At 37.7% G+C, this 27,071-nt stretch overlaps 1 protein-coding gene across 4 annotated transcripts in view; it reads left to right on the top strand.

The window, feature by feature from the left end:
• Positions 1–27,071, top strand: part of CCSER1 (coiled-coil serine rich protein 1) — a 603,756-nt gene that overhangs the window by 129,659 nt on the left and 447,026 nt on the right. For all 4 annotated transcript variants that reach the window (XM_058803928.1, XM_058803929.1, XM_058803930.1 and 1 more), the window contains exon 5: positions 24,949–25,069. In XM_058803928.1, the coding sequence (XP_058659911.1) occupies positions 24,949–25,069 (121 nt within the window). The remainder of the gene's footprint in view (positions 1–24,948; positions 25,070–27,071) is intronic.

Raw genomic sequence — 27,071 nt, 5'->3', positions numbered from 1 at the left:
AATATGTCATTTAGGTTAGATTGTTTTTTTTCAGCATTTTTGGTGAGATAGTTATAAACTCTTAGATGCATATCGGCTTTGAGAAGAGCAACAAATGTTTTTGGTAGTCCCTATAATTCTATAAACATATTTACTTCAAAGAAATATTTGTGTTGGGAGCTTGAGTTCAGTTTCCAAATTGATGCAGAACTTTGCTTTTGAAAGCAACCCTAGCAAATTGCTTGGTAAAGATGTAGTTTTGCTCCAGTCAAAAAATTCAAATCAGCTTGATTATGTTATTTTTTCAGACTGTCTTCCTTGGTGTTTTGTGATGTTAGAGTTGGTTCAGCTCTAATGAAACTGGGAAGGATCAAGGATAATCTGAGTTTCAGAGACTCCTATCTTGTAGTGTAGACTTGTTAGCTTCCTTAGAGACTTAGTGTATTTTAAATGCTAAAACAAAGTAAAAGTTACTTGTGAGGGTTAATTGAATCAAGGACTGTCTTTTAAATGTGTCCCTGTTGAGTCAGATGAAAGAATTTACTATGGTGACTTTGCAGGGAGTGACGTTTGAGCAATGATGCTCTTCTCATTTGCACCCAGTAGGGAACTCTCTGGTAGCGAATGTGAGATCTTGTGTAACTGTCACATAATTCAGAGGAATTCTAGCAGAGGGATCTAACACTCAAGGGTATTGTGCAGATTGGTGCATTCTCTGCAGCACCTCCAGAAGTCAGTAATTAGGCTGTCACAAAAATGTTGAGGTTTATGTTGTTTGATTTCTGGGTTTTTAGAAGGAAAAAAGGAAAGAGTCAGAGGGGAGTTAAATTTTTCTTGTTAATTTTGGCTTTTTTTAAAATAAACTGTGTACAGGTAGAGGCTATGTAAAAATAAGCAAATAATAAATGTATTTTTAAACTAGTTTTACTTTATAAATAATCTAAATTAGACCATCACTCACTTCCCACAGATGTACTGTGGGCAAGCAAAAGTGAATCATATAATTTACAGGAGAAGTATGTAGTCTCACATCAGGAAATTTGAGATCTGCTTCTGTCTGTGCCGCAGGTTGTTTTGTGTAATCCTCTACAAGATGCTCTGTTCATCAGTATTTATCTCTCACATAAGGATCTTTTTGGAATGCATTCTTTTTTTCATAGGTGTTTATATACTGTGATTCCAAGTGCTATAATGTATCCTGCAATTTAATAACTTGCAGTAAGTGTTTTGCAAATAAGATTCTGATACCAACTGGATTGTTGGAGGAATTTCTTGTTATGCCTTCTTCTGCTGTAATCTTGCATGTGATGTTTGCTCTTAACAAAAGAGAAAGTAAATAGCTTCCAAATTGACAGTGATGAAGCAAACTGCTCTGCAGGGAGCTTGGTGTCTTGACTGACAGTGAATAGAAACAAGCAGAAAATTCTGATCTGGATTATCAGGAATGAGGAGCATCAAGTGCTGTATCCCCAGGCTGTGATAATGAGTCTGTACTGAGGAAGGGGCTGGTCCAAGGGCTCCAGGGCCCTGTGTTGTTATTTTGTTTTTGACAGATCTATAGGTGTGCTCTCATCACACATATCCTACATGTGAATGTGTTTTGTTCACAGGTATATTTTCTGTACATGCATCTGTATTTTAACTGAAGCTCTGCATCCTGAAGAATCTCAAAATATTTTGTTTCAAAATAACATTTTGAATTGCATTGCGATCAATACTATTGGAATTATCTCACTAATTGTATTCTTGATTTAAAACCCAGTTTGGAAAAGAAGCTACAACAAGGCAAAAATACTGCAAACCACCTTAGCCTTTTTTTAAACTATGCTTGCCAGTGTGCTCCATACCAAATCATAGATGGGATTGTTTTGTGACTTTCTGGATCCTGTGGTTATAAGACCTTCTCTGTACTGTTTTGTGGTATCCACTAGTATTGAGAGTTGAGATGCCTCTAGTGTAAAACTTACTAATTAGGATATTGCAAACATCTGTTTATTTGCAGAAGTGGAGAAATGCTTTCTTTCAAAATTAGATGGCAAAATTATGAAAGAACACATAATTGACCATCCATTCTTGTGTGAAAATATTTTGACATATTTTATCCAGCCAACAAACCCTGATTTTATGAGGCAATATGAATCACTTCAGTTCTGAAAAAAACCCCAGTAGTTTGGCTTATGTTAATGAACTAAGCATCTGTCTTTCTATGCTGTAGCTGTGAAAAGGCACAACATGATCTTGTTTGGTGTTGGGACAGCGAAGTAGTGCTCTTGTTGAAGCGACAGCCCATCCCCAAGACACAGGTGTTTCCTGCTCTGCCAGGGCTTCCTCATCTAAATGCTGGTCAGGCCTGCCTGATGCAGTGAATGCTCTGCTGGGGAGGTTGCTGCCTGGAATACCATGCCTGAAAAATGATCAGTGAAATGCAGCCATATCAATTTACAGGCAAATTGCCTGGTAATTGTTTTTATAAGTTTCAAATATCATTACTCAACGTGAATAATTGGCAGAAAGAATGGTATGGTTTTATACATAATTCAGCATCATGGGCAGATCATTTTAATGGCTTATTCTCTTGCAGGAGGTCTTAGTTTCCTCACCATGTCATGGACTTCAGTCAGGAAAGCTGAAGTTCAGAGTGCCTATGGAATGTTTTCTGAGCCTCAGGTTGAAGAACCAAATGTGTTTAAAATATAACCCAATTATTCCTGAATTATGTTGATCACCATAGTAACCTACACTGATTGTGTTTTGTATGAAGTAAGTTAAAGGCACTTAGCTGGAAGAAATAAGTGATGTCAATTATTCACACATAAATGTAGCCTAATTATATTAATGTGAAACAGTTTGGTAGGATGAATATTTCTTCATGTACTGGAGTTTCAAGTCATTGTCATAATTAGTGTCAGTCATTTATGTGAACTGGAATTTTGAGAGGTTTCTGATTTGGGGGGTTTTGTATTGGGTTTTTTTTTTTCCTTCCATGCCCTTCTTATACCATGTGTTCTATTCAGCATTTTTTAATTATTTCAGTTGCTTACTTTTGCTTGCAAATACAACTGGATTCTATTTCAGAAGTACCAGATGCCTCTTAGGTTCTGTGGTAAAGCTGTAGTCACATGCAGTTGTGTATCTACAGAATATCACTTCTATTGTCTTTTATTTATTTTCTTGACAAAACATTATTGATGTGATCTTGTAATGAGTTTTGAAGTTGCTAAGAAAGTTTACTTGATCCTGATTTTTAATGGCTTTTTGCTTATATACTTGATTAATCAAACTGTTGCTTGTTTGTTTAATTAATTAAATGCAGTGATGTTTGAAGGTTCAAAAAGCAATGAAATAAACAGTCAATTATAGACTGAAATGGGAATTCCATTTGAAGAACTACTGAGAATCAAGTTCACTATGTAATCTTAAAATGCAGAACACTTTTGTTGTTTATGTATGCAGCTCCTGTTCATTATGCTGAAATTGAGCTGAAAATTGTTTTCTTTTGCTGCCATTAATTTTAGCTTTTAAATTCAAAGCAAATTAAGTTGCTAACTTCAGCTGCTATTGAGATGACTTCCTAAATAGGAGATAAACTCAGTCTCCAGCTATGTCTAGCAATTCTCATTTTGCTGGGTTGTTTCAAAATACCTGCAGTGAAAGCCAATGTATTTGAAAAGGAATTTGTCATTATTGCTCCAACTAGTATAAACTGTCCATTGCCAACAGTAGGCAAACAACCCTCAAGCTTTACTGCTCAAATTTTACATGCCAGTTTTACCTCTTCTGCTGCTAATCACATCACCAGCAGCATTCAGATGGCCTAGCAGAGCTGGATAGCGCAGAAGTTACAGATGGGAAGAGCTAATTACCTCACCTGGTGCCTTGGTTTTTGTTGGTTTTTGTTTTTCTTCTTCTTTTTTTTTCTGCCAGTACAGGATTTTTCCTGCAGTGTGTTTCCTATCAGCTTTCTGTTATCTAAGTTATGAAGTTGCATCCAGTTGCCTTGAGAGTTTTCCGTGTTTTGTCATTTTTTAGATTTTATCCAGCATTCGTAGATCTAAGTGATGTGCTAATCAACTGATAGTTTAAACTTCATTGTAAAGGAGATTGAGTTCAGTCTCTTAATACACACAGAGCTAAAAATACAGGCAATTATCACCTTACATTTGTTTTAATTCATAATTTTTGTGAAACAATATGATTTCTTCATTGTGGTAAGGAAAATGCCCAGGTAAATACCATCTTGTTTAGTTGCATATTCTTATTCTAATCTGCTCACTGTCTGACAAAACTGAATATCTAGACTTTTTCATTGCATTTGATCTTTTAAGTCATTAGAGGAAGAAAGATTAAAAAAGAAGTCAAGTATTTTTCTATCCTTGATCCTCATCAACAGGTTTTTCAATCAACAGAGCTGTGAGTTGCTTTTGATTTATATTAGCAATGGTTCATTAGCCTAAAAAGAAACACAGAGGCCTTGTTAAGTATTCTGATGTTGCCATGAGGGAAAAGCAAAGATTATGGTAGTAAATGGAACTTAGTTGCTCTGGAATCATTGTGAGAATAAATGCAGGGCATTGTGAGACTCTACCACACAGAGTCATGCTGGGGTGATATTTTCCGTGAATACCTACATCAGCCCCCAGAATAATATAAATATTCTTGTGTCTAAAACTCTCAGAGAAGGCAAATAATTTCACTGTGGTCAGTTGAATTTGCACTTGAACTCTCAGATCTGCACTTCATCTTTGTTTGTCTGTGTTTGACCATCCATGAATGCTTACAAGGTGCCTAAATGTGAGCTTGAATAGTACCAATTTCAGAAGATTGATTTTGGTGCTCTTGTCACTCTTGAAAGGCTGTTCTTCTCAGCCTGGGTGTCATGAAATGAAATGTATTTCCCAAAGTGTTTAATGTTTACATGGAAAACAAATAAAAACAGAACTCGGATCAGTTCTCAGTTTCTCCATCTGAGGGTTGAAGAGCAGCTTAAACTCCTGAATATGCTATGACTGAGGAGATCCTGGACGAGTATATTAAAGGTAGTGAGTATATTATAGTAGAAATAGTATATTAAAGCTAACTCTTCCAGGGTTAGAGATGAAGGAATAGGGATGTCAGTATCCCACATTTTCACTAAGCACTTGGACAGTGCTCTCAGGCAGATGGTATGATTCTTAGTGTTCCCCTTTGCAGGGCCAGAAGTTTGACTTGGTAATCCTTGTGAGTCCTTTCCAACTCAGGATAGCCTGTGAAATAATTTTTGTTTCTTTGCCATAATCCTCAGCATCTTCTGTTAGGTGTCAGTTGCTCTGAATGAATACAACTGCTATGAAATAATAAAATGATGATATTTTGAAATAAGAAAGAACTCCTTCTATTTAACATGATTCTTTGTACAATGTTTGTTGTGAAAGAGAATCAGGATGCAGCTGATGGATTTGTGTTGACAACTAGAGTGTGCACAAGCTGAATTTTAGCAAACAATGAAGTAAGATTGCTTTCAGATTATCCGGAGCAAGAGAGTTGTAGCTTTTCACCGCTTATGCAAAGTTTTTAGTGACAGAAGACTTAAGTTTTATCTGAGGCTCTATCATACTGTTGTGTGTGATAAATTGTACCAGCCAGAATATTAGTTTAGAAATTGGAGGAGCATAACTGCTGTGGACATACAGTTACCTGAGTTACCTCACTTCTTTATTTTAAAGTAACTGCTGCTTCTGTTGTTGAAGCTCTTTCTCATATAGAAGTGTCAGCACAGTTTTATCCTTTCCTCCTTACTAAAGGAAGTTTGCTCCAAAAAATAGGTTGTGACACCTTTTAATAAACTGCCTGAACAGCACAGTGTGAGTTGATTCTTGTGGTGTTCAGGTCTCCAAAGTCAGTAAATTTGAACTGTAAAAGCAGTCTCAGCCATCTAAGACTCTCTAATAGTCTCTGAAAACTTCAGAGTAGCTGGAAAATGAGTGATGTATCTCCGCTATGTGCAGCATAAATGATGTTATGACAATGTTCAGTTGTTTGAGTGAGTACTCAATAGAGCCTCAGAGGCATTGAGGGAAGAGCTCTGGGGGTGTGTGGTCAGCTGCAGGTAGCTGCTTGTCATGCCTGTCTCTGTGAGGTGCCTTCACAGGCTTTGTTACCGTGCCTTGAATTGGTAGGATGAGTGCGGAGGACGCCAGTCTAATTGGGAGGAGGAAGAAAGTCTCCAAACACTTTCATCTATGACAGTGTCTGTCAGAGAAGATGAAACATTATTCCTGTGGTACTTAATTAAGCCTTGGGTCTTTGTAACGAAAACAGCAAACAATTAATGATTAAAATTAGCGGTGTGTCCTTTGTGTAGTGATTTATGTACATAATTAATGCTGTAGCATTTTAAGGTGTTAACTGTCCTTTACAGAGCTGCAGAATAAATGGTGACTTCAGAGGGTGTTACTTAAAATTCAAATTAACATTTACTCCAAAAAACTGTCAGTGCCTGAGAGGATAACTACAAGCAGAAGCCTCCCCTGCCAGTTATCTGTGTGTGTGAAGAGACATCAGTCTTGCACAGGGACTACATTATTCTCCATATCTGCTCTAACTAGCTAGGCAGGCTCTTGCTGGTTTTAGGAAGATGATTTAAGCTGCTTCTGTTCTCAGGCTACCAGAGACTGATTAGACAGCCCTGTTGAACTACAGATATGGGTGCTGATGGACTGTTAAAATCAGACTGAAGTTCAGCATCCAAAAAGAGTGAGGTGTTGTATTTTGTGCTTGTTAAAACTTTTTGATCTATTAAAGCTCGCTTCAGTGAAGCCGTACAGCTTCAGCAAAGCAACATGCACCTCTGTGTTAAAAAGCTGTGCCTCACCTTTACTTTTGCACATGATGGACAAAATGTCAGGCTGCAATTCAGGAAACGTGTGCACATTACTTGTATCTACTCACAGGGGTTTTGCTTATTGGTGATGGATTTAAGAATGATGGCCATTTTTTGTTTCTGTTGCGTCCAGCCTCTTCATTTGCACTCCAGTTTTGTGTGAAGGTTATTTCAAGGTTGACTCAAAATGCACATCCAGTTTGATTGTGATACCTTGTACTCTTAAATACTTTTAAAAATCCTTAAGCTTAAAATAGTATTTCAAAACAGTTTATTACTATGCAGAGGAATTCACTTTTATCCCCCTGCAAATACAGTTTCAACTATGAGCATTGATTGGAAAATGAAGGTCTGAAGGAAAGCTGTGATTCAGTGGCTCTAAAATGCTTAAATTGAACATGTGAATTAAGGAGGAAGCAATTCACTGGATATGAAGTGCTTGAAATACCAGAATTAAGGCCACAAGGAAAAGGTACTGTAGAAGCAAGCTTTGGTAGAAATAGGGTGAGAAATTTAATTATTTTATTTCTCACACTACCTATGGCTGTCTAGCTACATTTGGGATAATAAGGGGTTAGATATAAATAATTCAGTACAGAGGTGATAATTCATTTCTTAAAAAATTGATTTGTAAGTACAGGGAGTTCCTATATATAGAAATTATTATAAAAGGGCCGGAATAACATGGTAACCTGGGAGTTTCTGTTCTGGATTAGAACTATGTCTGTTCTCATTCATTCTCCTGTCTTTACCTGAGAGACCTTAGCAACAGAGAAGAGAAACTCATCTTTTTGTAGAAAAGAGATTTCAAAACTAAATATATTCCTATTATAATATGGCATATGCTCAAAACTTTTTTTTTTTAACTCAAAACCACAAAGAAAGTAACAGCCCAAAATGCCAAATTCATCTCTTTTATAACTTTCTGTGGCCTGATAGTATTCTTAAGCATTAGGGAGAATTTGTCCAGCTTGATTTTCTGATACATGGCAGAATGTGGAGGAATTGTATTTTATCCTTCTACATTCTCATTTCCACATCCTGTCTAGCCCTTCCACCAAAATTGTTTTTCCTGTGTATCTGATGCCAGTAAATTCCAAAACCTGTTGATGGTGCAGCTTGTGGTCCTGAGTTGTGACTTTGGACAGAAAGAGTGTTTTGCAGGCAGAATATTCAAATAGCGTTCATTTGTTTACGTGACAGAAAATTTAATCTTTATCTGCATCTTATATAATTATTTTAAAATCTTATATGACACTGGTAATTTCAGCAGTAATTAGCAGCCTGGCAAGAAGGTAATTACATCTACAGAGACTGTGTTTTCACATGTTTAGCAGTCTGCCTAACAAGCCATACCAATGAAAACAAAACCCAAAACCACTTTTTCATCTAGAGCAATTTCAGGTTTACTCCTATCACTGTAAAATCAACACAAGGTACGGAGAATTTGAATAGTAATCCCTCTCTCTCCAATACCTAAATAATGAAGGTTAATGAGGTTCTTAAAAAGCAAATCCTTCTACAAAGTGTACCTCTGCCATTGTTCCCATTAACTATCAGGGTCACAGCCCTGCTTATTCATGTACATAAAACCTCCCTGTGGGGTATTTTTACAGTGTAAGGTCTTCATGGTACATGCACTCCCTGTATCAGGAAGGCAATGGTCCATATCTGAAGTCCATAAGAAATTTAGGCATTGAAAAGATGTGAAAAGCAGCTGACATTTAAAGTGTGATTGTGTTTTTTCTCTTAGTGAGCCAAAGTGCTTTTTGACATGAGCAGCGACGTTGCTGATCAGATACTTTGTCAGCATGAACATCTTAGGGGGAAGGGCTTCAACCCAGCACCTAGAACATTGTTCCCTCCCAGAGCACCACTGCAGGGTGAAAGGGCCCATGATCCCTTTCAGTCCTCCTTGTCTTCTGGGATTTCTGCTGAGATAAGTCTGGAGCAGTACAGTGCTGCAACAGGAATGTATCTGGTAGTGTTGAAATTGCTAAACTAGAGGGAGTTTTGGTTTTGTTTGTTTGTGTGGTTTTTTTTTTTTTTTTTTTTTTTTTTTTGGTCTGGGATTTTTTTTAGCCTGAGTAAACTAACACTCTTGAGTCTCTGTGTGAGAACCTGCATGAATACACTATCCTTAATAAAGGAAAGAAAATACTTTGTTTCTGAGTAAAAGTGATACTTACTTGGTAATAAGCCCGTAAGTAACAAAACAGAATTCCTTTTTCAGGCCTTTTATTGCCTAGAAAATCAGGCAGGGTGTGTAGGTTTTTCTGCCTTTCCTTTTCTGCAAATCAAAACTGTTCTGTTGAATTTCAAGGCAAGAAGCTGGAGGCTGGAAGGCAGTACTAATGCAGAAGCTTCTTGAGTCATGGTTAGTTTAGACATTTACTGTGGAGCCTGTCAAGGAAACCTTTTCTCTTTCATATAAGTTCATAATTTCTTCAGTTTGTTTGTACTTGTTTAGAAGACATTTAGTATCAGTGTATGTTACCCAAAAATTCCAACAAGATGGCAGTGTTCTCCCATTTTTAAGGACATGTCACTGGTGATGTATGTCCCTGACTGCCTTCCTGATGCTTGTGATCATATTGCTTTTAGTAGTAGTAGTGTCTTGGCCCACAAACTTGTGATGTTTCATTGTCCTGTGAGAAAGTAAAAAACCCCAAATGGTTGTACTTTGCTTTCTTTCAGTGTGTCATCAAGGCAGAACCTAGAGTTTGCCTAACTACTTTTCTCTGTGCTAAATTTCAATTTGGTTTTGATGCAATAATTTAGAATTATTTCTTCATTTTCTTTATATTCATGGCAAGTTGGATATTCCACAACCCAGGAAGAGATAGCAGAGCTCAATGTGTGTGTTGTGATTGACTGTACAGTCTCCATACATCTGCAGGAACTCACAAATGCTTAAATGCCACAGCAGGCTCCACATCTTGGTGTTAGTCTTTAACTGAGCTGTGGGAAACTCCTATTGAGAACAGCTACTGGGCACATGAGCTGTATCCTAGATTTTACAGGAGGTTTTACATTTGCTGCACTCTGTATACACACTTTCACTGCAGTTGAGTAGTTGTTGTGGGTTTTTTTTTGTTTGTTTTTTTTTTTTTTTTTTTTTTTTGGTTTTTTTTTTGGGGTTTTTTTTTTTTGGTTTTTTTTTTGTTTTTTCTCCCCAGAGGCATAACTGGATGATTTTAACATAAGCCTGTTGCTGAACAAAGAAACTGGAGCAGAGATTGTATCAACTCACAGTTTCTTTCTGGTTTGCTAACTCCTCGTTTGCAAACAGTTCTCTTGCTCTCAACTGGACTGCAGGCTACTCCCTCTGTGTTCTTCAGAGCTATGTCAATAGAAAAACAGCAAGTGTAACATAAGTGTGACCCCCAGAACGAGCAGAAGCTTCCTGCCCTATAGGTTTTAGCTGCTAACTGAGCCACCAAGCTGTGGGCTGTTAGTTCTGGCTGATAGAGCCAGAAATCCTGACTTCCACCATCCTGAAAAGACACCACTTGTTGGCTAGTTTTGTTTACTAATAGTTTAAATTAGTTATTTAAGAAGGAAACTTTCATGTATTCCTCAGTAAATGTGTGTCTTTGAGATCTACATGGTCAGCCTTGATCCCACTGTTGTCCTGACTCCTCTCTAACTTAGTTTTCAGTCTTTAGCTACTTGTTACTTGAATTCTAAGGGATTGAGGAGGAGTGCTGGTCCTTCTGTCATTCTTGATCTTTCTTGTGGGATGAGGGGGCTACATATATCCTATGTGAAGCTGCGGTGAGCCCATACCTTAGTGTGCAACCTTTGCTTCCTGCTCTATCAGAAGGAGCCATGGCTATGTAAAGTAATCTTTCTTTCATATTTTATGTTCTGACATCATTATAACTGACAGTACAGGTCTGGAAGTCATTTGCTAGTTAGATTGAACAGTCTTACTGCAGTCTCAGCCTTGACAGGTTGCAAAATGTTTAATGTATTACTTTGTATTACAAACACATATCCTTAACAAATCCATTAGCAGATGTAAAAATGAAAATAGATGCTCAGAATTCAGAAGTAGGATCAATCTAAAATTTTAATGTATCCTTCTTTTTTAGCATTTTCATCTGTGGGTAATAGTTCTGTACATAATCATTGCCATCTACATTGGTGAAACATTGGTTCAGAGGCTGACAGGGAAATGTAGTCAAATGAAACCTTGGTCATGTGTTTAATCCCAGGGGATTGCAGCACATAAAACAGTGTTTAATGCTTTATGTTCTTAGACTAGGCAGTACCTCTGACACCAAAGCCAGTAAAGAGATAGTGAATATATGAAGCAAAAGTGAAAGCATACAGTGAGAAGTCTTTGCTGAGTAGAAAATGTGTTGCCTGCTTTTTAGATCTAAATTGGTGCTTTAGCACATTTTATGCCTGACTTCTCACATCAGAGTACAGGAATTACTCTTTCAAATGCAATAAAGATAATTTGGATAGCTGATTTCCCAGCTTTTTTATACTGTGGAGTGTATAAAGCATCTAGCTAGTTCAAATGCCACTAATGGATACAAATTAACGATATAGGACAATTATAAGAGCTGTTTTTAAGGAAGATGATGTGTTAAGTGTATTTCCTTCACCTTTTGGATCTTTATGTTTTGAATATTTTTGTAGATTAACAGCAATGCATAACATTTATATTTAAGATTTTATCGTAAGTGAAGTTTTATTTTGATTAATACATATGATATTTAAAATATTGGGTGACTTCCAAATAATTCTCGTTCTTAAATTTGAGGGCTTCTAGTAAATGTCAAGTGTTAGTCTTAGGCCTGCACTTAAATTCTAATCAGCTAAGAGCATAATTGTTCAGTAGAGAGTGAAGTAAATTGCGTTCTTAGATGCAGTGGCTTAGAGGACTGGTGGGAAGGAGATTGCAAAATTGGTGGCCATGTGCTCCAAGATGCAAAGAGGTGCTCTGCATACTGAAGATCCCGTTAGTCCCCATTATTGCGGGGGTCTCCTCACACGGGGCACCAGTTATTGCGGGGGAAAGGTAGATATAAGTCCAATTGTGTCAAAAACCCACGTCTTAAAAAAGGAACCCACTATGCCGTGGCAAAACGTCCAGATATGGACAGCATTGGAACCAGACCAGTGAAGAGATTTTTGCTTTTATTTCTAGAACATCAGTCTCAAAACAATCAAGACATGATGTTAACAGCTCACTGATCTACACAAAATGTCCCCCCTGGGAGAGCTGATACAGAAATACATAAAATCATCTCAATCCAGATTTCAGCCAATCACACACAGAAAACACGTATTGACAAGCATTCTATCCAATCTTATAAAACATACGTAATCGTAGCTAAAACAAAGACTGGTTCATAAGAAACAAAGAACAAAGTTCTATTCATGCTAACCTCTAAAGATATACATTAAATAACCTTGTTGCCATCCTAAAGCCAATTCTACAGAGGCCTGTTGTTGTTTGTCTACTGCTTGGGAAACTTTTCTGCTTGCATGGGAAACTTTTCTGCAATGCTAACAAAACTCCAATCTGAGGCCTACATACTTTTTTAAAACCATTTCTTAAAAATCCTCTAACCTTATGGATTCCAACACCCCTCTCTCTAGAGAGCCAAGGGTAACCTTTGCACCCTGGTGTCTGGAGTGTTGTTGAGGTTAGTAGGACTCCTCCCAGTGAGTGCCAGGGTTTTAAATAACATCATGCAGGGGCTGGCTGTTGACATTTGGCTGAGAATGGAGCAGTGTCATTGAGTGCTCTACATTTCAGAAACTTTGGAGCCAATTTGTTCTGATTCTGTCCTAGGTTACAGCTTTTCTGGAGCCTGGACTTCTTTATGCATGTATTGTTTCTGTGTGCCACCCTTTAGATGCCAGCTGCATAAATACACAGTAAAGGACAGTCTTGTCCCTTGAGAGCAAGTGGTGAAGGCTGATGGATATAGCTGGGTTTTTAAAAGGCCACATCCTCTGATATGAGTTGTAGGTAAAAATACCACTCCAGAATCACTGTGGATTAGGACAAAAATGGTTTGTCATAATTTTTAGGTACCTCCAAAAATCTGGTCCACTTGCACTTGGCTAACTTTCAGCATGATCTGTTGTACTTGACTGGTTCCTTGGATGCCTCTGGCATGACATCTGAAGTAAAGATGGAAGATTTCTCAAGGGAAAGCAGAGCGTGGGGCTGTGAATGTGTTGTCACTATTTAAATAGTCATTAGGCCAGATTTTGCTGGATTCACAGATGCCCAATCAGTCTTCCATATTCATGAACACTCTTCATCTGCTTTGACAAATGGTGCTGTTTGAGAATTGAGCTTTCATCTTTTTGCTTCTATTTAACCAATTCACCTTGGGTTCAGAAATTCTGAAGCTGGTCATTCCAGAGAAAGCTCCAGGTGAATCTGGCAATTTAATTTTTATCTTCAGCTGGAGTGTTAATCACTGAAAATCAGTAACGTAGATTTTACTCCTCTTTTCTATACATCTTTTGCTGGTTTAGAACATAATGACTCTTTCTGTGGAACAGGTTTTGAATTAACTTTCCTGCCAGCTCCTACAGAATTTCCCAGTATCCTTTTCTGTAATCATAACGTTTAGAGCCTAGTTTATCACCTGGTGGAGAGCAGGAGGAACAGCATGTAGTTCTTTACTGTTGAGGGGGACAAGGCTAAAACATTTAGTGCAGGTTGTAAATCATGCTTGGAATAAAACATCACACTTCTCAAAAAACACTTACAGTATTTCTTCAAGTAAAAAAGAAAACAGTAATAGTGATTGTGTCACCTCTCGGCATTTGCAATTCTTGTGCTAATATTGTCAGTGTGAGCTACTGCATTCAGTTTAAAAAGTGCAGCAAATCTACCTGACCACTAAATGGCACTATTTCCTTTTCAGAGCCAAAACCAGAGGAAAGGTGTTTAAATCAAAGAGGGATAATATGCAAATGTTTATTTTCTTATTATCTAGTCTCCAAGTTGTTGTTTGTCACTAAGAGAAAATGGACTGGTTTGTTCATTCTTTGCTTTGCATTTGGTATCACTGGTAGAATCCAAACAGAAGCTGATGAATTTGTAATGGCTTGGCTTTAGCTGTTGCTTTGCTTCTAAGTTTTGTATGACTTGCTTCTGTGGAGAACTTCACCCACAACACAGAGAGAAGCAACTGAATTTCCTAGCAAGTTAAAATTTTATTTGATTCATGTTAGGAATTTGAATTATTCTTCTTTGGTAAATTTTTTTTTTGATGTTTAATGACGTTAGAACAAGTGTAATACGGGCCTCGATGGAACACAACTGAGTTCTAGTTATTCTGTTTGCAGCATTAGTCTGTATGAATGATGCCTTGTTTTCCTGTGGTAGTCCTCTCTCAAGTTTTTCAGACTTTTTCATATGGGTGCCAGTATTAACAGACATCTGCATGTAATTACCTATGCAGAGGAAAATATTTTTTGAAGCAATTAACCCCATGTAGTTTTATATCTCATTTTTATTTATGTGGTTCTTCTTTCTCTCCATTGAGTTCTGTGGGGCTGCAGTGTGAATATCAATATCAGATTTGAAAATTAGGGCTAGTGGAAAATGGCTTAGGTAACTTTCTTAAAGAAAACAGCCTCCAAAATGCTTCTATATAGACTAATGCTATTTTGCTTGCCATGACTGCTTATATAATTAAAAACACTGGCTTAAGGGTTGGTGCAGCTGGAGCATCTGTGTCACACCCTTGAAGTGTGACTTGGAACAACCAGTATTTGTGACTCTAACAGATGGAGACCTCAGTTCATCAAGTCCAACCTCCCAAACAGCAAGATGATTATACTTTGCCAAGTTGTTTGTTTGTCAAGTATGTATTTTAAAGCTGCATAGCACATCTTAGTTTTAATCCTAATTTAAATATGTCTGTAGACAGACAGTTACCAATTTTGTTTAGTGTGTGGGTTTTTTTTCCCCCAATAATTTAATTTCTTGTAATGCTCTGGTTTGAATTCTGCTTGTTTGGGATGGTCTGGAATTTTCACCCATACAGGATCACACAGAGTGTAGTTTATCTTTCAGTCATCTTTCTGAGAAGTTAGAATGGTAACCAAGTTGTGCTTGACTTCAGTGACTTCAAAGTCACCAATTCCATGTTCGTATATATTCCTGTGCCTGTGTTGGACATTTTTGCAGTGTCAGGACACTGATTTGATGGTTTACTCTGAACCAAAACTGCACTTCAGAGGCATAGTGATAGCCTGCACTATTTCTTTCTGGGGCTGTAATCCTGCATTGGGCTCCATTTAAGCAGTGTTTGTTTATCATCAGGTGTAATGGCTCTTCAAGATAGCTGAGCTTGTCTCACATTCCTGTCATTTTCATCTCGACCATTTTTTCCCAGTACAATCCATTCATATTTCAATTTATTTGTCTTTAAGGTAAAATATATTGCTTTCAAAACTTGGTTGAACTTCAAGCCATATTGAATTTGGGTTTTTTTTAGGATAGTTGAGACTTTTAGAGAAAGTGTGAACAGTCATCAACATAGTGATCAATTGTTTTATTGCTTTTCAGAAAGATGCATATATATTACTTGGCATATGATTTATCTGCAGCATGGATGTATGGCGAGAAGTCTGTACTTCTGAAAATCAATTGGAAAAATTATGCTGTTATTTTGACCATCAATTGGAAGAATTCCTCAGATCACTTACAAACCTGGCATAGCAGTGACCTGAACTCTTCAAAGTTTTACATCAGGGCTATAATATTGAACTTTTTGAGGAACCACAGGATGTGCTTGTGCCACATGTCAGATGAGATGATCCCAGTAGTTTTGTTTGGCCTTGAAATGTAGTAAATCATATGCAGTGAGTACAAAGCATAGCAAAATCTGCAAGCTGTGCAAATGGGCAGACTTTTGAAACTGCAGGTACATTAAATAGTATTCTCTTTATCAGTTTTCTTTGTGGCATGGGAGGCTTTGTATCATTTCACAACTGCCTCTAAACCCGTCCTGTCACATAGCCAACTTGTGAACATGATTTCCCTGGTACGGCATGAAAGGCTATGAGAACAGCCTAGGAAATTGCTGGACTGATCTTCTGGAGCCCATCTTCTGCTTGCTGTCACAACACATCTGTGAAGAGCCTTCACTTGGCAGCCCTTTGAACACCCAAGTGTTTTTCCTTCACACCCAGCTTTAGTGGGTGCCTGCCATAGGGGCCCACAGGAGGAAGGTGTTGTGTGTTCTGTCTTATCCCATTGTTTAACCTGCTCTTCCTTAAAGCCTCTCTATTTCCTCTCTTGGTTCAGAGGTCTGTCAGTAGGTGCTCCTGTTGGCCTGTCCCTTTGCTGTGGGAGTACTGAGTGGTAAGACTGTGGGTGATAGGTTTGTGGGATTATTGGGATTACCTACCCACTTTGCTCATTTCTCCCCTGCTTTGTGGTTACACGGGAGCAGTCAGCTGGAGCAGTAGCCAGCTGCTTGCTTGTGCATGCTGGTTTTCAGGATTGTTAAATGACTGCAGAGACACTTGGGCTGAATTTGCTTTCCTATATGAGTGTATCACCTTAAAGAGAGCAAGGTATAAAATAAATGGCTTGCATTTTATAATAAATGTGGAAAATATCTTCCCTGAGCAAAGAGTGAGATCTTCTTTCTTACAGAAGAATTTTTTTCAATGTCTGGTGTAAATTTCTAATATTCAGTTATGTGAGTAACTTTTGTGAAGGCAGGAATGAGTCTGGAAGGTCTATGACCAATGTGCTGTAGCAGGGACTGATCACTGAGTTGCTTGTCACTGGGGCTGACAAAGGCTGTCATTCTGCAGAGTTGTACAGCTCTACTGGCAGCTGTACCTGGTGCTTCTGCTAGTGACTGCCAGCACAGCTATAACAGAAAACCAAATAGCTGCATTCTCCTGCAAAACAAAAATACCTCATGTAATTTTCCTGGTGAGCTTTTAGAATCTGCAAGGAAACCCGACATTATGATTTTATTTTATAATTTCTCTTGGGAAACTGTATGTTTGAAGGTTTGTCTGTATTAATTGCTGAAGTAAATTTCTTGTGACTACAGGCATTCAATACAAAACACAATAAATTAATCTTGCTTGCCTGTCAGTCTTTATTTCAGCTAGGCTAAGAATAATAGTTGCAGCCAGGAGACTGTGCTCCTGAAAACACTTGCTATTGAGTTTTGACAGTTTTACTTGCAGTGAGTGACAGTTGAGGATATTGTTGTTAGAGTAGTCATTCCTTCAGGGGATTGTATTATGCCTACAAAAATGCCCTGCAGGCCTTTTTATATTCCTTCTTTTAAGATGCCAGTGTCACAGTCAGTCCTTTTTCTCTCCTTTTCTTGAAGGCATCACATAACATAAATAGAAACCCAAATGTGATCAAAAGCAGAACTAAAACTATGATTCTTCTCTTGGCTGAAAATAGAGTTTTGAGGCAGACAGCTCTTGCAGCTGGTGGCATCCCTGTTGGGATTTCCTCCATGCCCTGTAGGAAGAGGGACAAAGGTTTCCCACTTCCTGATACCTTATGGCTATTACCAGGGCATGGCTTTATGCTTACACCTGAAACTGGCACTTTCAGTGCTTCCTTTTCCATTCTTACTGGAAAACTGGAGTTTTGGGCTGTTCTGTTTCCTTCCATCACCCAGGAGCTGAGGTGATTTTTGTTCTTACTACCCAGTGAGGCAGCTTTGCCAAGAATGGCAGAGGCTACCAGAAGGGGAGGTCTGGGTGAGCCTTGTTTTCCCCATGAACCACCCTGCAGCTGTATTCTGTGGTAAATTAATCTAATGAGTTTAACAAGTTGTCTTTTAAGACACTCTGGGAGTTAACAGATGTACTTGTTTGGCCCACAGGATGATCAGCACCAGCATCCTAGATCAAATGACTAATCCTCCACTTTTTATTCTAATAGATATTCATACTGTTTAATTATGAGGCTTCCTGGAATTTGGCAGAATTAGATATGATTGGTGGGATTCACATCATTAGTCCTTCATTATAACCTTTCCCTCACACAGTTGTGTATTTATGCACACAGTTCTTATTCATACTTGTGTCACAAAACAAGTCATAGACTAGAGGGCTAAAAATACAGGCCTGTGACATCATCCTGACTGATAATGCTGCCAAAAGCTAATGAAAGTTAGTAGTCATTTTAAAAATTCTATTATTAACACTTAACCAATGCTTTTGACATTGAGAAGTGATATCTACCTACTGGATACAGAATATGCCTTTATTTTTAAAAGCTGATTTTTCAATTCCTGTGTAGGCTGCTTGGAACAATATTTGCTTTAAGTAGTTCACTGTGAATAAGAAAGTATCTCAGAAGCAGCCTCAAGCACAAATAGATGTGCTTAGAATGTTTTAGGTGTACAGTAGTTACAGCTGAAAAACTAACCCACTTAATTTTCTGGAAATGCAGTTACAGTTTCTCCTGGCCTTGCTACAGTTATCCACCATTGCAGGAACTTCAACAAGGAATGGTTGGTTGTGGAGAGGTCAGCAGGGTAATCAGAGCTGTGGAACAGGTTTTAAACAGGAGCACATGCAGATAATGTAGCCTGTAAAAGAAATGGATGTCTAAGTACCCAAAAGAAGTCTGTGAAATACAGAGTGGAAGGGGGAATTTGTGCATTATCTTCTCCATGACTAAAACTGGGGGAGTCAGATGAAACAAGTGGTGGCAACTTTAAAGTGGACTGATAGGAGTAATTGCTCACATAAGCTATATTCAGCTTTGGAAGTCTACAGGACATTGTGGATACTACAAGTTCATGCAACAGCATAAGTAACTGAACAAATGCATAAAATCCCTGAGGGAATGGTAAATATAGGCAAAACCACTATGTAGAAGACAGTCTGCCAGTCACTGTAAGCTGTGGGAGGCTGCTTGAGAAGACTATCAGGAGTTGAGGTGCTACCCTGTGGCATCTTTCTGCCTCAGGAGAAACCAATCTGCAGTTGTTCTCTCAATACAGTGGAGTTAACAGAAAATATGCAAGATGTGGAACACCAGTTTTGTTGTTACCCATGTGATTATTTTGGGAGTTGTTGTTTCCATCACTTACCATGTCTGTAGGGTTGGTCCTCAGGTGATGAGGGCATACCCTTTCATTCATCATTCCATCATGCATGAGCATTGAAAAATTACAGTTTAATTTCTTATGTGTGGGGTAAAAGTCACCCGACCCAAATTTTACTTGTGGTTCTTACTGTGTTACCACAATGTGGCTTGTGACAACAAACAAACTTAGGACCAAGGGTGCACATAATCCAAGGGTGCAGATCATCACTGCAGAACTGCTGATGTGTAAGAGGAATTCCCTGACTCCTGCTTAATGCTGCATTTTGTACCCTTCATGTTTGTGTGTAGCACAAAGCAGATATGTGTGCAGCCTTTGTGTAAAAGAGCCATGAACCATAAGAACCTGATAGAAAGTAATTCTTTTGCCTATAATGGGCCTGTAATTGTTGCTATTACAAAATTTCTGATTGTGACTATGTTGTGTTTAAGAACCAGGCCTGTGGTTTTATTGCAAAATTATTACAGCAAATCCTTTGGGGACCGTGAGCATATACGCTCATTCTCGCAAGTATTCACTTGGCCAATATTGTGAAGTGTAGCTGTTTCTAGGGAACAAGGGGCTCTAGAAAAACTGTTGAACTAATAAAAATAGAGATTCATTTAGTTTCCTTTTTTCTCCAAAGACCATCATCAAATTTAGGATCAAGCAGCAGGAAAATAAGTTTTTTTTATTATAATTTTTAATATTGAGCTTTTTCTAATATAAGTAGATGGGCAAAAATAGCTTTCACATAAAGTGCCTTGACCTTTTGTGTTCTTTTAAAGAGACTGAAAGTCTCCTTGGGCTTTAGGGTTTAATAACAAAGTAGTAAAAGACTTTATTGTGTTTCTGGGGCTAAGAAAGAGGGTATAAAACTGAATTCATACACTTGGTTTTGCTGAAGTGTTTCATGCAGATATGTTTGGGGTTGATGGAGAGACAAATCAGAATACTGTTTTTTTTCTGAGCCCTCTAAGTGACCTAGGACTATCAGGGGCCATATCTGTGCAATGAGGAATGGATTAACATGGTGGTTAGTCACAGTTCTTCCTGGATGTACCAGAATTAATAGACTGGATTTCAAGATCTTCTCTTACATGCTATTTCTAATGTCAGCACCTTTCCTGGCAAAATAATTTCAGTTGCATGTTGTAGATGGCTTTTTTTTCTTTCCTCAGCTCTTCACCTGTTCTCATATACTGAAGGAATTTACAGTGTATCCATTCTTCCTTTTTGGTTGGTTGGTGTGTTTGTGGTTTGGGTTTAGTTAGCTTGTTTGTTTTAGCAAAAGCTCTGCTTTAAGTGTAACAGTTCTTTGTCTTCAATTTCCTTTGTCGGAGGAACCTGTATAGGGGTTACATATTTTACAGCTCTTGTTTTTTGTTCAGAGTACCTTAGAGGGTAACTCATCTCCTGAGCCTTTTCATGGCAGAGAGGTATTTTAGGAAATCATGTGCCAAAATGTTCTCAGTGCCTGCAATGAGAGTTGGTGTTCCAGAGTTACTAAACATAATGTCTGGCCTTTGGTAGTAAAAGGGATGTGGGATTGGATACTTGGCATCCAGATGTTGCTCCTGTGCTCTAATCCTCCAACTCCTCCAGTGGCAGCTGACTGATCTTTCAGGGTAAAGCATTTAGTACCTTCCATGCTCCTGGCTGCTTGCCTAGTTTTTTACCAAAGCAGGATTTTTGGTATAAAACAGCATCTGTTTCCAGATTTGATCTGTCTCTTGAATGATGAGAGCTGATAATTTTCAATTTCATAGGCATAAATGTAAATACTTTGGATGGTCAGGATAAGTGCCCAGATTTCTGAAATCCCGAAATACTTCACTGTTTTTGTGTCCCTGTGTCATGATTCCCTTATGCTTCACTGCACACTGCATATGAACATTTCCCTTCTGTTTTCTCTAAGCAGGTAGTACTTGCTGCTAATTTCATCTTGCATCTTGTGTCAAGGGAGACTTTTTTTGATAGCAAGCTGTGATAACCAGATTTTCTTTCTCCTCAATTAAAAAAAAAAAAAAGAGGGGGGGAAGTGTGTACAATTAAGTGTTTGAAATAGATTATGTAAATGACATCCCTAGAGCTTAAAAATCTTTTTATTGTCTGGAGAAACATATTCTATTTGGTAGCTGTTGAAGGCTTCCTACTGTCCTACTATTTAGGGAATTAAAAATTTTTCACTGGTTCGTTCAAATTAGAAGAAAAAATGTTTAATTAGTCATTCTCATTGTTCCTGAAAGAAACAGCAAAGGAAAAAAAAAAGTAATGTTTTTCCTCTCCAGATGTAAAAATCTGTTTTGATAGTGAATGATGTTCTGGGACTGCCTAAACCAGCTAGGGTAAATCCAAGCCAGCACTCCTAGTGATAAATAGATGGGGTACTTTTAAAACACTTGGCGATGGAAGAAAACAAGCTGCATGCATCATTAAACCAAAGGATCTGGGGAGAAACCATGCGGCTTCAGAAGTAGTACAGATCTTTTATAATAGTAGTCTGTGAAGTTAGGACTGTTTGTTTTCCCTTTCTGTTGAGCACTCCTTTGCATGACTTGTAATTTGTAGGTAGTCTTTTGTTTCACTAAGAAAAATGTTTCTATAATGGTAACACATAGATATTCCTCTAGTTGTGTTATTTCACTACAATTATTAGCTTGTTCGTGTAATGGTTGAGTTGCGAATAAAGGACTGAAAAATACCATCTCACTTGCATGCAAATTGCTTTTTTTGTCCTGAAGATACTCAGTGTATAAAACATTCTTAGATACTAAATGTTAGTTTCTTAAAGAGACTGCTACAGGTAATCAAAGTTGGCTGTTTTCCCCTTGTTGATAACTTGTACAGTTTTTTCCACCGTTCTGCATCAGGAATAATATAGTAGGCTGAGACAGCTGATTACATTGATGGCTTTGCCAAACACTAACTCAGATGACTGAAAATTCTGCTTTCCTTACCAATTCATGTGGGAAGACTAAATTTTTAAATTCTTGCTGGATGTTAAGGAACAAACTTGACATGTGAGAGGATTTGTGATTAAAAGGAGCGATACCTTAGAGTAATTGTTTTTCTGATTTGTGATATGTTGTTTGTGCTATTTGTTTGATTTGTGATATTTCTGTTTGTGATATTTTGGGGATTGAACAGATTTCAATTCATAAAGAGTGCAGTGTGTAGACATCATTAATGGTCTTTTTTGGGGTAACATAAGCCACTTGTAGATTAAAAAATAAAGTTGTTGAAATTAAGCTACACTTAAGAGTTGAGTTTGAAACGTAAAATGCAAAAAGTCTTAAGTAAAATTGTCCATCCCTGTCAGTGTTAAAGTTGAGAGTCCACATTCAAGCACGTTCCCATAATTTTAATGCAAGTTATAAAGAGATAGTAAGAGCATACTCTCCAGTAGGTGAAAATTACTTGCTGCTGTGCCTTCACTACTTCTTGACATTTTAGTTAATTATACTGTCCCATAATGACTTATGACTATGCACAGAGAACTGTGATAAAAAGGAGGAATTGTAGTGATTTTCAGAAGTGAGACCAAAGAGTATTGCTGTCTAGGATGGGGGGATAATACATTCCATGAGCTGCAATCACTGGATGACCACAGGGTTTGTCTTCAGCTGTAAATTAGGGGATTATACAATTAATGTATAGCATTAATTATTAAACAAAAGTGATTTCACAGTTTTATTCATTCATGAAATTTCTGTGAAGAGTGGGGTACTTGTAGTGTCTTCTTTGTTACTCATGATTCCCTCTTTTCTCTTTTTTTGTAACTGCTCTGATCTAAGCAAACCCTCCCCTGCGATGCTTGTCACCAGACCTTTTATGAGTTTTAAAGTAATAATTTGATACTCTAGCAGTAATACAGGTCTTCTGAAGAAAAATGTCTATTTGCTTCATCCTTTATGCTCTGTTTTATCAGTGCTTCTGGTTGAAATTCAAGTGCTGAATATCACTGGTGCACTATGACAAGCCTATTTTTTGGCAGTTCTTTGACTGTAAATAAAGATGCAAAGAGGTGTAAATGTTCTTTTTTGTACATAATCAGTTGCTGATTGTAATGAGAAAATACTGCTTTGTAAATTACTTGGTGGCTACCAAGCACAATTATGCTAGTGGATGGTCTGCTGGTCATACATAATATAGTAGGATGTAAAATCACCAAAAATTCGATTTTTTTCTTATGCTGTCTCTTTAGTTCAATGTATTTTGCATGAATTTCATCTTAATCTGTTGTGCATCAAGCTATAACATAAATCGTGCTTGCATGCCTGCAGTCAATATAGCAAGTTCTCTTTGTGTATGACTGTGTATATCTTTTGAAGATGTGTGTCTGTGATAGTGACAAAGTATTGAGTAATGCTGGTTCCAAAGAAAAAAGGAAGGTAAGGTAAGATACTGGGCATCTTGGGTGGCTTGGTCACTTAGCACAGTGTGCACATTAACACTAAAAACAGAAACATAAACAATGCTGGACAGCATCAGATAAATTAAACACAATTACAAGCACTCCCCAAGAGGTTTCGTTCCTGACAGAGCTGCCTGTGCTCCAGCCAATTCTACTGCTTGCTGAATGGCTCAGAATTGCTCAGAAAGCAAAAAGGACCTTCGTAGAAATACCCAGCCCTGACCTGACGTGTTCCTCTTAGTGTTTCAGGGTGTTTGTGGAGCACCAGTGTGTCCTGTTGGGGTGTGCTGAGTTTGGGCTGAAGGTAGTTCATGCCCTCGGGGTAAAATGGCACAGTTAGCTGTTCTTGATGTAGTCAGGTCAAGATGGGTGAAGTTTTACTCCAGTTTTGCTTCTTTTGTAAGGGGAGCATAGGCTATACCAAAGGTGTGTTGTCCGTGGGCGGTAAGGAGGCACGTGATTGTGGAGAACAGAATAATAATAAATCAATGTCACAATTCAGTGTTCCCAGCTGTACCAATCTTGCATAAATGTATGTACTTGTGAAATGTGTTTTTTCTGGTTTTGAATAGCTCAGAATTTGCCATAGTCATTCTAGATTTGCAGGCTGTGTTATTGGCTCTGTGGGCATGTGTTCACTCTTCATGAAAGAGTTCAGTATGTTATGAAATACTGTGTGTCTTTCTGTTTAAACGTAGGCCTCCACCTTTCCTCTTGCTTGTATATAATACATTAAAGTAACAAATGTAAGATAAGAAGCTGTCATCCTTTGTTCAATGAAACCAGCTCTTAATTCCAGCTTTCATTTATTTCATGCCTTGGCTGTAAAGGAAACCTATAGCTTCCAAATTAATAGGAGCGGTCACTGCTAAAAGGTGAATTACTAGTATAATATACATATATGTATTATATATGTAATATATATAGTTGTTCAGAGATCAGAAACTTTTTGATATTCATGTATTGGTTCTAATTGAGCCAAATGCTCAGCTCAAGTGTGTCATCATTCTTCTAGCTCTAAATACTGTTTAAGTTGTAACATTCAGCACAGTAATACAAATATAATTTTTATTAAAAGAAAGCATGAGCCAATATATCAGATATCACTTCTAGACTGTTTAGATTTGGCCTTTTTGGAGTAAAGTGAGTCGTAACAGTTAAAGGTGAAAAATAAATCACTAATGAGGTTTTCTTAAATCTATTTTCTTACAAAGTCTGAAAATTTTGAAGGTGGGAGGTTTGCCTGGAAACCACACATTATTTTCAGCCTTATTTTCAGTCTGTGTTGAAAAAGAACTAAGAAGTGAATCAAACTCTGATGTAATTTATGAAATGTGTTTTTAGGACTCAGACACACCAATGAGCTAGAGCAGATCTTGTGCTAGGTAAAACTTAGTGAACGATCAGTCAATGGCAAAAAATGTGCAAAGCAAGCACATTAGGAAACATGAAAAATAAGGGCATTTTCGTTGCATGTGATCACAGGGAAACCTGATTAAAACCTGATTAATTATTTGCATTTGTGTTTATCACAGTATGAATAGATTTCTTTTTTCTTTTCCTTTCAAGCGCAAACTGAGTTTACTGTTTAACACTGATACTTTTTATCTTTGCAGTGTGCCGGGAAGACTCTTACCAGTCAATAGTGTCATGTGCTGCTGTAGTACTCACCCCTCTAGAGACCACAGTGGATACAAGGAAAAAAGAACAGATGATAATGCCTGATGTGTCCAAACAGTGAGTTATTCAAATAACATGATCTTTTACAAGTGCAATTTTAACACCAGGCCAGATTCCTTCTCATGGATATGCATATACACCCTCCTTTCTCTTTCATCTGGGCTTTCATAGGTGTTTCCAAAAGTAGAAACTGGCCTGAGGCTAAGCTGCTGCTCTTGTTCATTAGCCTACATTTTTTTCCCAAGACTTTCGGCAATGACATATAGAGAGAATGGGCCTTTATATGCCAAGAAACTGACTTTTAAACAGGTTTAATAAGGTGATTCTTTTTGTTTAGATAGCCCTTTCATTCTTGCAAGTAGTTGATTTTTATAAAGAAGGTCATTTGTATATGCTCAGCTCATCTGCTGTATTTCAGTATTTTCCAGTGACCATTTTACCTTTGTGTGGCACAGAAGGCATCTTCAAAAGCGTGGTAATGCGTTCTTCTAGAGAAATTTTGTTTACTTAATTACATTGTATTTTGGTATCTTGCATTAGATGAAAATCAGAGTGTGCAGTAACATTTGCCTTGCAATACCAGGCAGGATGGTTATTTCTTAATGACTGAGTCCTTGGAGAATAAAAATAATTTTGTTTTTATGAAAAGAAAGAAAACACAATTGTAAGGCTTTATCACAACACAAACTTGAGGTCTGTGCCTTTTCAAGTGTGGAAGGTATTAAAAATATGACAATGGATAACATCATTCCTGTTGATTTATGTTTAGTTTTCTGCTTCTCTTGATATGCACAATTTTAGTTTTAAAATTGTCTGTGGAGTCCTGGCTTGCATGCCTATTAGTGTAAGAAAATTAAAACATCCCCCCACATCCCCAAAATCCTTGAAACATCCTGGTGGATTAGAGTAGATTAGATGGGTTGTGATCTTGCTACAGATCTATGACTTAGATCTGTATCTGTCTGTGGTATCTTTTCCAATGTGGAGATAAACCTGTTTCATCTAGACTACCTGTATTTAAAATTTAACACAGTATGTTACGTACTGTCTGGGTATTACTGCAAGGGCCTTATGTTTGAAAAGCTGTGGGCATCTCATTGTTGTAGTGCTTCTGTTGTGTGGTTCTCTGAACACCAAGAGATTGGAAAGGCAATGGACTTTAAAATACTGTGCTGAAATTCAGAATAATCTTTCTGGCTAGCTCAAAGCAGCATAGAACATTTTTTCTTGTCTTCACTAAAAGGGAAGCTCACACTGTTGTTTGCTTGGCTTTTTCATTTACTCTGATGAGATTCTCTTATGAATTCAAAGTAAGAAACTCTGATATCTGTTTAGCATGTGCTGAATGAAGCCACCTCTCAGATTTTTGGCATGTTTTGGTTTTTATTTATTTTTTTTTGAAAACCTGATTAGTGTCTTCTGAGAACACAGACGTAAGTTTTCCTAAGCACTCAGAGGTCTCAGAAGCATGCTCTAACCTCTTCCACTCTTCCAATACTAATGTTTAAAAATACGACCTGGAATTCTATCAATGAGGAACAAGATTGTGCTTAAACAGATTAAATGTGTTTGAATTTCTCCATATGAAACTGTATCAGTGCATAAGTGTCTTTAAGACAACATTTCTGACAAGTATATTTGAAATTAAACAGAACCATCTTGCTGGAAGAAGTTTGCAATTGGAGTTTGGTGAATTTTGTGGAAACCTTCAAAGTAATTGTAGGGAGGTGAAAGCAGCCTCAGGAAAATGCCCAGCATTATGAATCAAATATCAGCATACTGGTCTTGCATTTCACCATGTGCTTTCTACATGCAGATAGCTTTCTTCATATCCAGTTAATGGAAGCAAAACAGGCCCTAATTCCTGTGTCTAAGTGTCATCTGTCTCCAGTGCAAATGTGCCCTTGGCATTTGTTGAGTTCCATTGACTGGATTGCAGCCTCCATGTATGAGCTGGTCTGCACGTGTGGATTGTACTCAATTCTTGTGGAAAACAACATTGATGCATTGATTTTTTTCTTTGTGTACCTATATAGTTTGGACTTGCATGTCCAAAAGT

The sequence above is a fragment of the Ammospiza caudacuta genome, chromosome 4 (genome assembly GCF_027887145.1).
Source record: "Ammospiza caudacuta isolate bAmmCau1 chromosome 4, bAmmCau1.pri, whole genome shotgun sequence".
In the NCBI taxonomy this organism is placed as follows: Eukaryota; Metazoa; Chordata; class Aves; order Passeriformes; family Passerellidae; genus Ammospiza; species Ammospiza caudacuta.
The sequence above is the reverse complement of the archived record's forward strand: the minus strand, read 5'-3'. Positions and strand labels throughout refer to the sequence as shown.